This window comes from Bos indicus, chromosome 1, assembly GCF_029378745.1.
Source record: "Bos indicus isolate NIAB-ARS_2022 breed Sahiwal x Tharparkar chromosome 1, NIAB-ARS_B.indTharparkar_mat_pri_1.0, whole genome shotgun sequence".
Lineage (NCBI taxonomy): Eukaryota > Metazoa > Chordata > Mammalia > Artiodactyla > Bovidae > Bos > Bos indicus.
In genome coordinates, this window is record NC_091760.1 from 127,035,998 (window position 1) to 127,048,067 (window position 12,070).

General features: G+C 38.9%; 1 protein-coding gene across 5 annotated transcripts in view; it reads left to right on the forward strand.

Moving 5' to 3' along the window:
- XRN1 (5'-3' exoribonuclease 1) overlaps nucleotides 1-12,070 on the forward strand; it is a 113,274-nt gene that overhangs the window by 74,633 nt on the left and 26,571 nt on the right. For all 5 annotated transcript variants that reach the window (XM_019961410.2, XM_019961419.2, XM_019961426.2 and 2 more), the window contains 3 exons: nucleotides 2,073-2,280; nucleotides 2,751-2,846; nucleotides 9,761-9,863. In XM_019961410.2, coding sequence (XP_019816969.2) covers nucleotides 2,073-2,280; nucleotides 2,751-2,846; nucleotides 9,761-9,863 — 407 coding nt within the window. The remainder of the gene's footprint in view (nucleotides 1-2,072; nucleotides 2,281-2,750; nucleotides 2,847-9,760; nucleotides 9,864-12,070) is intronic.

The following is a 12,070-nucleotide window of genomic DNA, read 5'->3' on the forward strand; positions in this document are numbered from 1 at the left end:
AAAGCTAAGCCCCAAAGAATTGATGCCTTTGAACTGTGGTGCTGGAGAAGACTCTTGAGAGTCCCTTGGACTACAAGGAGATCCAACCAGTCCATCCTGAAGGAAATCAGTCCTGAATATTCATTGGAAAGACTGATGTTGAAGCTGAAACTCCAGTACTTTGGCCACCTGATACCAAAAAGAGCTGACTCATTTGAAAAGACCCTGATGCTGGGAAAGATTGAAGGCAGGAAGAGAAAGGGACGAGATGGTTGGATGGAGGATGAGATGGTTGGATGGCAGCACTGACTCAATGGACATGAGTTTGAGTAAATTCCAGGAGTTGGTGATGGAAGAGAGGCCTGGCGTGCTGCAGTCCATGAGGTCACAAGAGTTGGACATGACAACTATTGAACTGAACTCGGAGGTTTAAAGCAAGATGGTTGTATTGTTTGTTTTTAGCTTACCATGGCGGAGACTTCCTCAAGTCTATTTTGGGTGACCATTAATAGAAAGTTTAAAGTGACAGAAAAAAGGATCGTTAGAGGCTCCATGGAATATTAGAATTGTGACCTCTCTCACTTAACTTTGTTGTTTCCTTGGGTAGATTAGTTAGAGGCATTCTGACCCTCAATATCATCCATAATGAAGATGTACACTTCACTAGGTGATTGTGAGGATTAAATGAAATCCTTTCCAGTTTTCCTTTCTTTTCTAAACACCAGCTGGAAAACTGAACTGCAGTTTGTTTAGTTTCTTTTCTGTTTTGATTAGTGGTAATTAAAATTAAAAGTGAATTACTGTTATTTAATCTCTTTGCATGAAATCACAATCTTCAGTCCTTACAGCAAGTGATCACCTTCAGAATGCCATTATTGTTTTGCAACTTGAATGTGCCTGTTACCCAAAGACATTGTCTGTGCCTTTAAATGCAGCAGCAGAGTCTGGATCCCATATCTGATTTTGATTTTCATTTGGTTACCAATAACCTTAGCCAAATAACTTTTGAAATATGTTTTTAAGATTAACTTCTTTCTTAATTGATTGAGAGTTATATTAAAGATTGCCTGCCTGCAGTATATTCATTTCATAATGCAGAATCTTATAGTATAGTTCTCACAAAAATATTTTCTGGAAATCTTACAAAGATTTCTTATGAAAGAATTCTACTTCCCCATGATCTCAGAATATAAGAATATTACATTCTAAAGAAGTAACAGAGCTGAAAGCTTTTGACCACAGAGGGCTTATTTTAATATCTAAATACTTTTATCATGACCAAGAAGGAAGAAATCACAAATGCTTGTCTCTTAGCCTTCCCAATTCTAGAACTTTAAGATGGAAAGATGAGGATAAAAAGAGCTGGACTCAACAATTGATCAGGAGATGGAAGTGATCAAAGCTAACATTTTTCCTGTTGCATCAGTAGAGCCACACTAGCTGCACACTGGCTAGCTTTATAACCCAGACTGTTAAAACCACTATTTTTTTTAAAGAAGTTTGGAATTTTATTCATTAGTTAACTAAGCTATTCTTTTGCAAGCCTTCTGAAGACAAGCTTAGCTCACACACACACCCCTCCACTTAAAACTACACCTCTAGAACATTTTTCTCCCACTTAATAGCGCTGAATAGTCTATTCTAAAACTTTCCAGAGATATATCATCTTACAGATTGAGATTTTTCTCTAATTTCAAGTTCCTGAATTTAAAAGTAATATTCAGGACTTCGCTGGTGGTCCAGTGGTTAATGCAGGGGACACAGGTTCAGTCTCTGGTCCGGAAAGATTCCACATGCAGCGGGGTGGGAAGGACATGAAGCCTGTGCACCACAACTACTGAGCCCACACTCTAGAGCTTCACAACACCGAGCAGCTACCGCCCAACTAGAGGGTAGCCCTGCTTGCCACAACTAGAGAAAGCCTTCATGCAGCAGCTAAGACCTGGTGCAGCCATAAATCAATCAATTAATTGAAAATAAAAATAATATTTATTAATTAAATTATGAACAGTCCACCCAAAATTATTTGATTCTTCTCCCTAGCACATTTAGTTTTAGTTCCCTCTTACCCTGTTACAACTTTTTACTTTTAGGTGCTCACCTGGTAGAGGTTATCGACTGCCAACAAGTGCTTTGGTGAACCTTTCTCATGGGAGTCGCTCTGAAACTGGAAATCAGAAGTTGACAGCCATTGTGAAACCACAGCCAGCTGTGAATCACTATAGCTCAAATTCATCAGTTTCATCTGGGCATTTGGGAGGCCTGAACCATTCCCCTCAATCACTTTTTGTTCCTACTCAAGTAAGATTTTTATTTAAATAATGAGCTTGAAAATAACTGTTTTCTCTTTATACATTTACTTCATGGATTAACTCTTATATTTTGAATTATATCACCCAAATGATCTATGTTATCCCCTACGAAATGACATTAATTGGAAAGGTAAAAAGGAGGGGGCTATATCATGTTTTTCAAAAGCAGTTTTCAAATGCCCACCATATAACTCATGTGTGATTTCCTTTATTTCATTTCCCTGAGGGCAAAACTTGAATTGTTTTATGTGAGATACTTGATTTAATTTCATGGTCTAAAATTTTAAGGAGACTTTTAAATCCAAATAACAGGTTTATTATAGACTAATTAAGAAACAGGTAAGTAGATGATAACAAAGGAAACAAGCAAAAATCCTCAAATCTTATAGATAACTACTGTTTTTTTTGGTGCATATTTATGCTTCAGTTTTCCTTAAGAAGTTTTTTGTACTTCCCCAGGTACCTGCTAGAGATGATGATGAATTTTGTAACATTTGGCAGTCCTTACAGGGATCTGGAAAGGTTCAACACTTTCAGCCACTGCTACAAGAGAAGGTTAGTATACCTTGCTTAATGGACATTTCTTTTTTTTTTTTTAATATATTTTATATTTCTCTTTTAGGTATGCAGTGATTAGTTTTTCTTCTGAAATCTCATAAAAGAGAAATAACACTTTGGATCTTAAATTTTCATAGTTCTCTTCAACCACGTATGTTTTTGGACCAGTGAGTAAGACTATAGAAAATTTTTATTTTAAATCAGTTTTGGATTTTTTTCTAGTTGTTTACAAATCATAATAACTATATTTTAAATTTAATAAAGGCTTTAATGGTATGTATTAACTTATTCACCTCTACTTGAATGTATAGCTTTATGCTGGCAGGTGATTGTCTTAAATATGAATGAGCAAATCCTTGATCAAGATTAAGAAGAGGAAAGAAATTCTGCTAAAAGAGTAGACTCAGTCACCAAACAAAAGAAGATGAAAAGAAACAAATTCCTATTACATTTTTAGCTAGTTACCTTCTTCTCAGCTTCAGTCAAAAAGGAACGTCCTCTCAAGTTTATAAACCAGTGGCCTGCACCATGAGGGCCTAATTTATTCTAATACCTTCGATAATGATAGCATTATCAGTGCTGCTGCTGCTGCTCCTGCTAAGTCGCTTCAGTCGTGTCCAACTCTGTGCAACCCCATAGACGGCAGCCCACCAGGATTCTCCAGGCAAGAACACTGGAGTGGGTTGCCATTGCCTTCTCCAATGCATGAAAGTGAAAAGTGAAAGTGAAGTCACTCAGTCGTGTCCGACTCTTAGCGATCCCATGGACTACAGCCCACCAGCCTCCTGTGTCCATGGGATTTTCCAGGCAAGAGTATTGGAGTGGGGTTCCATTAAAAAAGCAAAGGCAATGATGGTGAAATTAAAATAAAAATGAGAGTGACAACAACATTTTAAGTCAGCTATACTTCAATTTTAAAATAAATAATAAAATGGGGGAAAAAATCTAAAATTAAAAAAAAAAGCTGAGAGTGACAGTGCACAAGTCACCTCTGCCAATATGCTGTATTTTAAGTTTTCCTTAGACATTCATAAGTGCTTTCTACATAAATGTAACCCATATCCAGATTTTTAAACCCTTTATTCCTCTGTTTATTTAATACTGCTAACCACTCATTCTTCAGGAGTGCTTTTTTAAATCATTCTTTCATTCATTCAGCACATTAAGTGCCTACCATGTGCCAGGCATTGTTCTATGCACCAAGAATATAGCTGTAAACAAAACAAAAATCCGGACTCACATACAATTAGTATTGTAGGGAGAAAAGGATAATAAATAAGACAAAAGAAAATAAATGTTATTAGATGATAATATAAGTTTGAGAAAAATTGTAGGGAAGCAGGATAGGGAATTTAGTGGAGAGGGCAGGCAAGGTTTTGTAATTTTTTAAATGGAATGTTCCAGTAACATTTGGGCAAAGATTTGAATGAAATGAAGAAGAGGATATACAGATATCTGAGGAGAGAGTATTCCAGACGAAGTCAAAGTTTCTGTTGGGAGTGATGGTCTCTGACATACACAAGGAAGCAGACCATGTGTCTGAATCAGTACAATGAGTTGTAGGAAATGTGATTAGAGAGGTAACAGATAGATACTAGTAGGGCCTTCTGGATCATTATAAGGACACTGGCTTTTACTCAGTGAGATAAGGAATCAGTAGAGGGTTTTGCACAGCAGAGTGACATGATTTGACTTATATTTTAATTCCATCACTCTGCCTACTACCTTGAGAACAGAATATAGAGGACCCAAGGTGGAAACAGGTTAGTTCAGAAACTACTGAAATCATCAAGATTGAGTTGATATTGACTTGGATCAGGATAGTAGGACCCTGTGAGAAGTAGTCAAATTCTTAACATATTGGAAGGGATTTCCAGCTGATGATGAAATGGATATGGGGTAAAAGAGAAATAATGTATTAAAGGATATAATTCTTCAGGTCTGAGTAACTAAAATGATAGATGGGCTGTTAACTGAGGTGGGAAAGATTGCAGGTCTGGTAGATCTGTGGGGGAATATCAGGAGTTCAGTTTTGGTAAGTTTGAGATGTATGTTAAACATTAAGAAGAGATATCAGAGTTAGATATCTGAGTGGAGATGTAGAATTGGACATTTGAGTCTGAAGGTCATAAATGTTGTCCAGGCTGGAGAGATAGATTTGAAATTTGGAATCATTTTATGTTTGTGTGTATGTATGTGCAGATGTGAATATATGTGCATATATATATATATATATTTAAATATACCCAAGATATATATATATATATATGTTATCTACATCCACTTTCTTGGTTATAGATAGAAGAAGGGTTCAGTAACTTAACCTTAGAGCGTTCCATCCTTCAAGTGTTGGAGAGACTAAAAAGAAGACTGAGAAGGAATGGCCCATGAGACAGGAAGGAAACCAGGGAAGGGTGGTTTCTGCATGCCAAGTGAAGAATAGATGTTAGAATAGAGTAATCAACTGTGTCAAATGCTGTAGATGGATCAGTTAAGATAAAAGCTGAGAATTGACTACATACAGAATTTAACACATGAAGGCCATTGGGAACCTTGACAAGAGCAGTTTCAGTTGAATGATAGGAGTAAAATACTGATAAGATTGGGTTTAAGAGAGAAGAGGAAGAGAGAAATTGGAGGAAGCAAATATAGGTAATTCTTTCAAGGAGTTCTGCTCTAAGAGAAAACATTACTCTGAATCTCCTCTTTCCCTTCCCTCTGTGTTCAAGTTCTTTGTTAACCTCTGTGCTTTCAACCTTTCATTGGGGACTGTTCCCAAAACACAACAGATTTGTTTTCCTTGTTGCCTCATTGCTTAACGGTGACTCTTACTTCTCTACTAATTACCACTCTGTCTGTGTCTCTGATTCCAACCTTTCAATCAAGATCAACCCAGTATCTCCACTTTCTAGAAGACAGGTATAGATGGATGCTATACCATCACCTCAACTTCAAAATATCTCACAACTGACCTCACCTAAAACCTCTTCTATCCTTATTTCCAGCATAATAATTTACCCGGGCATATAATCTGGAAAGGATAAAGTTAAAAGTTTTTGCTTCTTTCTAATATTTTTTGCATTGAGATCCCAAATCTTTTTGCCCCTTCTCAGTTTTTACAACCAGACCTTAAATTGTGCCCCTAGCCCTAGATAAACCTCCTATCTGTGCTTCCTGTTTGTTATGTCTTTCTAGCCCTTCTTCGGAGAAGGCAATGGCACCCCACTCCAGTACTCTTGCCTGGAAAATCCCATGGGCGGAGGAGCCTGGTAGGCTTCAGTCCATGGGGTCGTGAAGAGTCGGACACGACTGAGCGACTTCACTTTCACTTTTCACTTTCATGCGTTGGAGAAGGCAATGGCAACCCACTCCAGTGTTCTTGCCTGGAGAATCCCAGGGATGGGGGAGCCTGGTTGGCTGCCGTCTGTGGGGTCGCACAGAGTCGAACACAACTGATGCAACTTAGCAGCAGCAGCAGCAGCTCTTCTTACGTAGTACTACCTACACAATCTTTCCTAAAGATCTTTTCACCTGTGTTGTCCCCATAGCATAATTGAGCCAAGTATCTAGTTAATAAGAACTCCTGGGGTTTTTTTTATAATTTTTATTTATTTTTTGGCTGCGTTGGGTCTTCGTCCTTTTGCATGGGCCTTCTCTAGTTGTAGTGAAGGGGGCTAGTCTCTAGTTGTGGTGTGTGGGCTTCTCATTGCTGTGGCTTCTCAGGCTCAGTAGTTGTGGCACATGGGCTTAGTTGCTCCACGGCATGTGAAATCTTCCCCAGACCAGGGATTGAACCCGTGACCTCTATGTTAACAGGCAGGTTCCTATCCACTATGCCCGTAGGGAAGTCCAAGACTCCTGGTTTTGAACTCACTTTATACCCTGAGGCAGTATAGTGAAGATAAATCTGATATTAGACTCAAAATTAGGAAATCAGGTTTTGTGCCTCAAATTGCACAAATCTAATTTCCCTGGGCTTCTTTGGCCTCAGGTATAAAATTAAGGCATTGGACTTAGCTGAACTCTGAGGTCTTTTCAAACCCTAAAACAGTGTTATTCAAATATTCTAGAATGTATAGGGCTCCCTGTTTAAAACTACTGGAGTTCAGCCTTAACTCAAACTAATGTCTAGGTCTTCTATAATCCAACCCTGTACAGTTCTTATATAAAGTATGTCCAGCTGTTTGGTAAAATACTCTCTTCCAGTCAAATTGATCTCCTTATTTTCCCTCTCCCATAAACAGATAATTTCCATTTCAGGTTATATGTTTGCATTGTTCCTTCCTTCTCTTTCCTCTCTCACTGCCAAAAGGTCTACTGGCATATTATCACCAATTTCCTTTAGATGGAACTCAACACTTGATACCGGAGAAGGCAATGGCACCCCACTCCAGTAGTCTTGCCTGAAAATACCATGGATGGAGGAGCCTGGTAGGCTGCAGTCCATGGGGTCGCTAAGAGTCGGACACGACTGAGCAACTTCACTTTCACTTTTCACTTTCATGCATTGAAGAAGGAAATGGCAACCCACTCCAGTGTTCTTGCCTGGAGAATCCCAGGGACGGGGGAGCCTGGTGGGCTGCCGTCTATGGGGTCGCACAGAGTTGGACACGACTGAAGCAACTTAGCAGCAGCAGCCGCAACACTTGATATTTTGTATTTCCATAGAATCTTCTGTATGCATCTCCTGTTATTAAGGTGCTATTTCATTATTCATATCAGCTGAACACTCCCATGTTTTTTCTACTTTATATTCTAAGAATTATGAGCTACCACATATAACCCTTATATCCATGAAGCATTAATAAGCAGCCTGGTATTCATCTAATAAGCAAATTCTAGAGAACTCAACATGATTTTTTTTTAAGGTATTCAAGCTTCTGGGAAAGGCAAAACCATAGAGACAGTAAAAATATCAGTGGTTGCCAGGGATTATTGGGAAAGGGAGAGATAATAGATGGAGCACAGATTTTTGGAGCAATGAATATATTCTGTATAATGGTAGATAAATGTCATTACACATTTGTCCAGACCCACAGAATATATAACAACAAGAGTGGAACCAATGTAAAATACGGACTTTAAGTAGCAGTTATGTGTCAATGTAGGTTCATCAGTTGTCACAAATGTCCTACTCCAGTGGGAGATGATAATAATGGGGAAGGCTGTGCATGTATGGAGGTGGGGGTGAGGGGAATAGGGGAATCTTTGTACCTTCCTCTCAGTATTATTGTGAACCTGTTGATAAAGAGTCAGACATGACTGAGCGACTGATCTGATCTGATAAAACTGCTTTTTTAAAAAGTCTTTTAAGAAATGAAGTCTTTATTGGCAGAATATAACAATACAACTAACATAAATAGACATGTAGACATCAAACAGAATAATTCAAAAAACTATAGTTAAAAGTGGAATATTTTCTTTCTTATTAAAGTTATGGCACTTTTTCTCTGAAATCATACTGTGAACATGGGTTTTAGAGTTAGGGCTCAGATGTCAGCTCTCCTGTTGTTTAGTCCTATAACCATTATCATTTTGAGCCTCAGTTCTGTCATCTGTAACATGGAATCTGACTACACCATAGCATTTTTATGATTGTAGCATTATTATAATGATGTTAAGATAATGGATGCAAAGTACATCTTACTATGCCTGGCACATAATAGACACACAATATTTGTATCCTGATGTTTTGATTCCCTGTTGTAGCATCAGAATCCCCTCAAATGAACTGCTTTAGCCCAAATCCCCACCAGCCATTGTGCTGTGCAGATGGAAATCTCTTGGCCCTTTTCTTTAGTCTTAAAGACCAAAGAACCCTAAATGTTCCTGTGCATGTGAGTTCACTAGACCTTCCTTCACACTTTGGTGCATATCACAGCTGTTTTGGAGCATGTCCACTGCCAACTAGAACATGAGGTGCCTTTGCTCATACCCTGTGTTCATTCATCTGTGCTCAGAAGAAAATAAATAGGGTCCACCAGAAGCAAAATTAATCATTATAGAGAGATTAATTTATATTGAACATCTCCAGCCTCCACTCTGCTTCTGTCTCTCACTTGCTATGGCAAGTTATCTGTCTCTTTTTGCCTTCATGCCTCTTCTCCCTATCAGAAAGCAAAAAGATCAGATATGATCTTTATGTGAAACTTACTCATATGTCATTTTGCTAATTTTGTCCATTCATGTGCTGTCTCAGTTACAGTAGCTTTGCAATCAGTCTTGCTATCTGGTAGTAGTAGTCTTCCAGCACTTGGATACCTTGACAATATAAATATTAATAAAGATCAGGTGCTGAAGGAAGGGATGTGGAAGGACTGATATCCTCAACTTTTATAACATAGGGGCAGGAATAATAAATTTTTAAAAATTCATTAATGGAAATATTTAAAGTAATGAAGTCAAAAGAATAGTACTCATCCTTTACCTTGAACATGTCCAGTTCTCTCTTCTTAATACCTACTCATTTCCCATCTCACATACTCTAGAGGAAGGGTTACTTTGAAGCAAATTTAGAAAGATCTTTAGAGGCTGATATTTCTGTTGTGAAGAAACATTCAACTAAAATTTAATCTTTAGTTTCTGTATTAACTTCAAACAAAATTAAACTTAATTCTTTCTGTTGAAAGCATTTTTGTAAAGTGATTGTTTTCTATGTACCTTGCTATCTAGTGCATAGAGAAGTGTCTGGACTGATGATCATAATGTCAATAATAGTTATTTCAAGGGTGGTAGAATTTGAATGGTTTTCTTAAATTCTCTTTACTTTTCTGAATTCCTTAAATCTTTTTCTAGGTAAGTCTATAATTTTTACAAAAAAATAATAAAGTTAACTATTAAGCATTGAGAAAGAAAAGTAGTTTTAATATTAACAGTTTATTTAGATCATTTATAAGAATTTTAACTTTCAGGGTGCAGTTCTACCTCAAGAAATAAGTCAAGTAACTCAACATCATAAAACTGGCTTTAATGACAACAGCGTTAAGCCAAGAAAACATGAGCCTCACAGAAAATGTAAGTTATGAGTTAGAAAGTATACATATGGTGCTAAGTGATTCCTTTTATTTTTATAAATTAACAGCTTTATTGTTATAATTCACATATCATAAAATTCATCCTTTTATTGTTCAATCAGTGTTTTTTTAGTGTTTTCACAAAGTTGTACAACCAAATGCTAGTATCTAAATTTAGAACATTTTCATCACCCCAAAAAGAAATATCATACTTATTAGTAGTCATACTCATTAGTCTGTACTTACTAGTCGTCATTCCCCTATCCCTGGCAACTGCTAACTTACTTCTGCCTCTGTGGATTGACCTGTTCTGGACATTTCCTATAAATAGAAACATAAAATACGTGATCTTTGAGACCGACTCCACTCACTCGGTGTAATCTTTTCAAGATTCATCCGTGTTGAAGCATATATCAGTACTTCATTCCTTTTTAAGACTGAACAATTTTCTATTATATGAATACAACGTTTTGTTTATGCATCCTCCCATTGATGGATATTTGGGTCATTTGCACTTTTGTGTTATAATAAATAATGCTGCTGCTACTGGTACTGCTGCTAAGTCACTTCAGTCGTGTCAGACTCTGTGCAACCCCATAGACGGCAGCTACTGTGGATATTTATGTACAAATTTTTGTGTCAAAACCCTGGTGGCACAGACAGTAAAGCATCGACCTACAATGCAGGAGACTCAGGTTCGATCCCTGGGTCGGGAAGATCCTCTGGAGAAGGAAATGGCAACCCAGTCCAGTACTCTTGCCTAGAAAATCCCATGGATGGAGGAGCCTGGTAGGCTACAGTCCATGGGGTCGCAAAGAGTCAGACACGACTGAGTGACTTCACTTTTGTGTGAACATATGGTTACAGGTCTCTTGAGCATATATGAATTAAAGGAATAACTGAGTCTTTTATTTATTTACTGAGTTAACTGAGTTAACTCTATGCCTAACTTTTTGTGGAACTACCACACTGTATTCCAAAATGGCTGGACCATTTTACATTCCCACCAGCAATATATGACAGTCCAATTTCTTCACATCCTCCACAACACTTGTTATGGAGTGTTGTTATCCAACTTTTTTGTTATAGTCATCCTAGTAAATGTAAAGTGGAGTCTCCTTGTGGTTTTCATTTCTAATTCATTAATAATTAATAGTGCTGAACATGTTTTCATGTGTTTATTGGCTGTTTATTTGTCTTCTTTAGAGAAACATTCAAATCCTTTGCTCATTTTAAAATTAGGTTGTCTTCATGGGGGGAGGAAATGGCAACCCACTCCAATATTCTTGCCTGGAGAATTCCATGGACAGAGAAGCCTAGCAGGCTATAGTCCATGGGATCGCATAGAGTCAGACATGACCAAGTGACTAACACACACACCCAGGCCACTTGAATCTGCAGCCTAACCCAGGAGACAGATAAGGCACAGAGGGTGGCAGGATGAAGTGTCATTCCAAACCCTACAAGATAGGGGCAAGGTGGGGGAAGTGGACGGAGCCAAGAGACAAGCTTTCAGGGGTCCATGCCTGCGTGGAGGGCTTCCCTGAGGAGGAGGCAGGTGAGAAGAGGCCAAGAGGGTGTGTGAGTGTTGGCTTGCAGAAAGGGAAGGACAAAGGGTTCTAGGCAGAGATTAGAGGGCCAGCTGTGCAAGTAGCCACTGGGCCCAGGGTGTATGTGCCACACCACACTCCATGCCAGGGGTGTGGTGGGGTGCCTCTCCAGATCCTAGGCTTTGGGAAGGTGCTATGCTGCTGGGGTCCCAGGGACACAGGGCAGGCAGTACAAATTCAAACTTTGGCAGTGACACACCCTGCAAAGCAGATGAGCCCCCAGATACAATGCAGGTGAGAAAAGCCAAACACAGAAGGCCATAGAATGTGTGATTCCATTTCTACGAAACGTCCAGAACAAGAAAATCCACAGAGATAAAGAGTGGATGTGTGGTTGTCAGGGTCTGGGGGAAGATGGGGGTGGGGTAACGGCTTATGTGTCTCTCAGGCCGGAGGCAAGTGTGGGTACCCTGAAAGGAGCATGCACCCCAGTTGGGCACACACTCAGCTGGGAAAGTGTGCCAGCCTGTACCCCACTGCTCCTGGTACCCAGCCCCCAGCAGTGGCAGGCCCGGCAAGGGAGTAGCTGTGTCAGTGGCCAAGCCTTGGTGACCCCGTGGCCATTCCACCCTGAATTCTGGAAGGAGCAGGAGTGTAT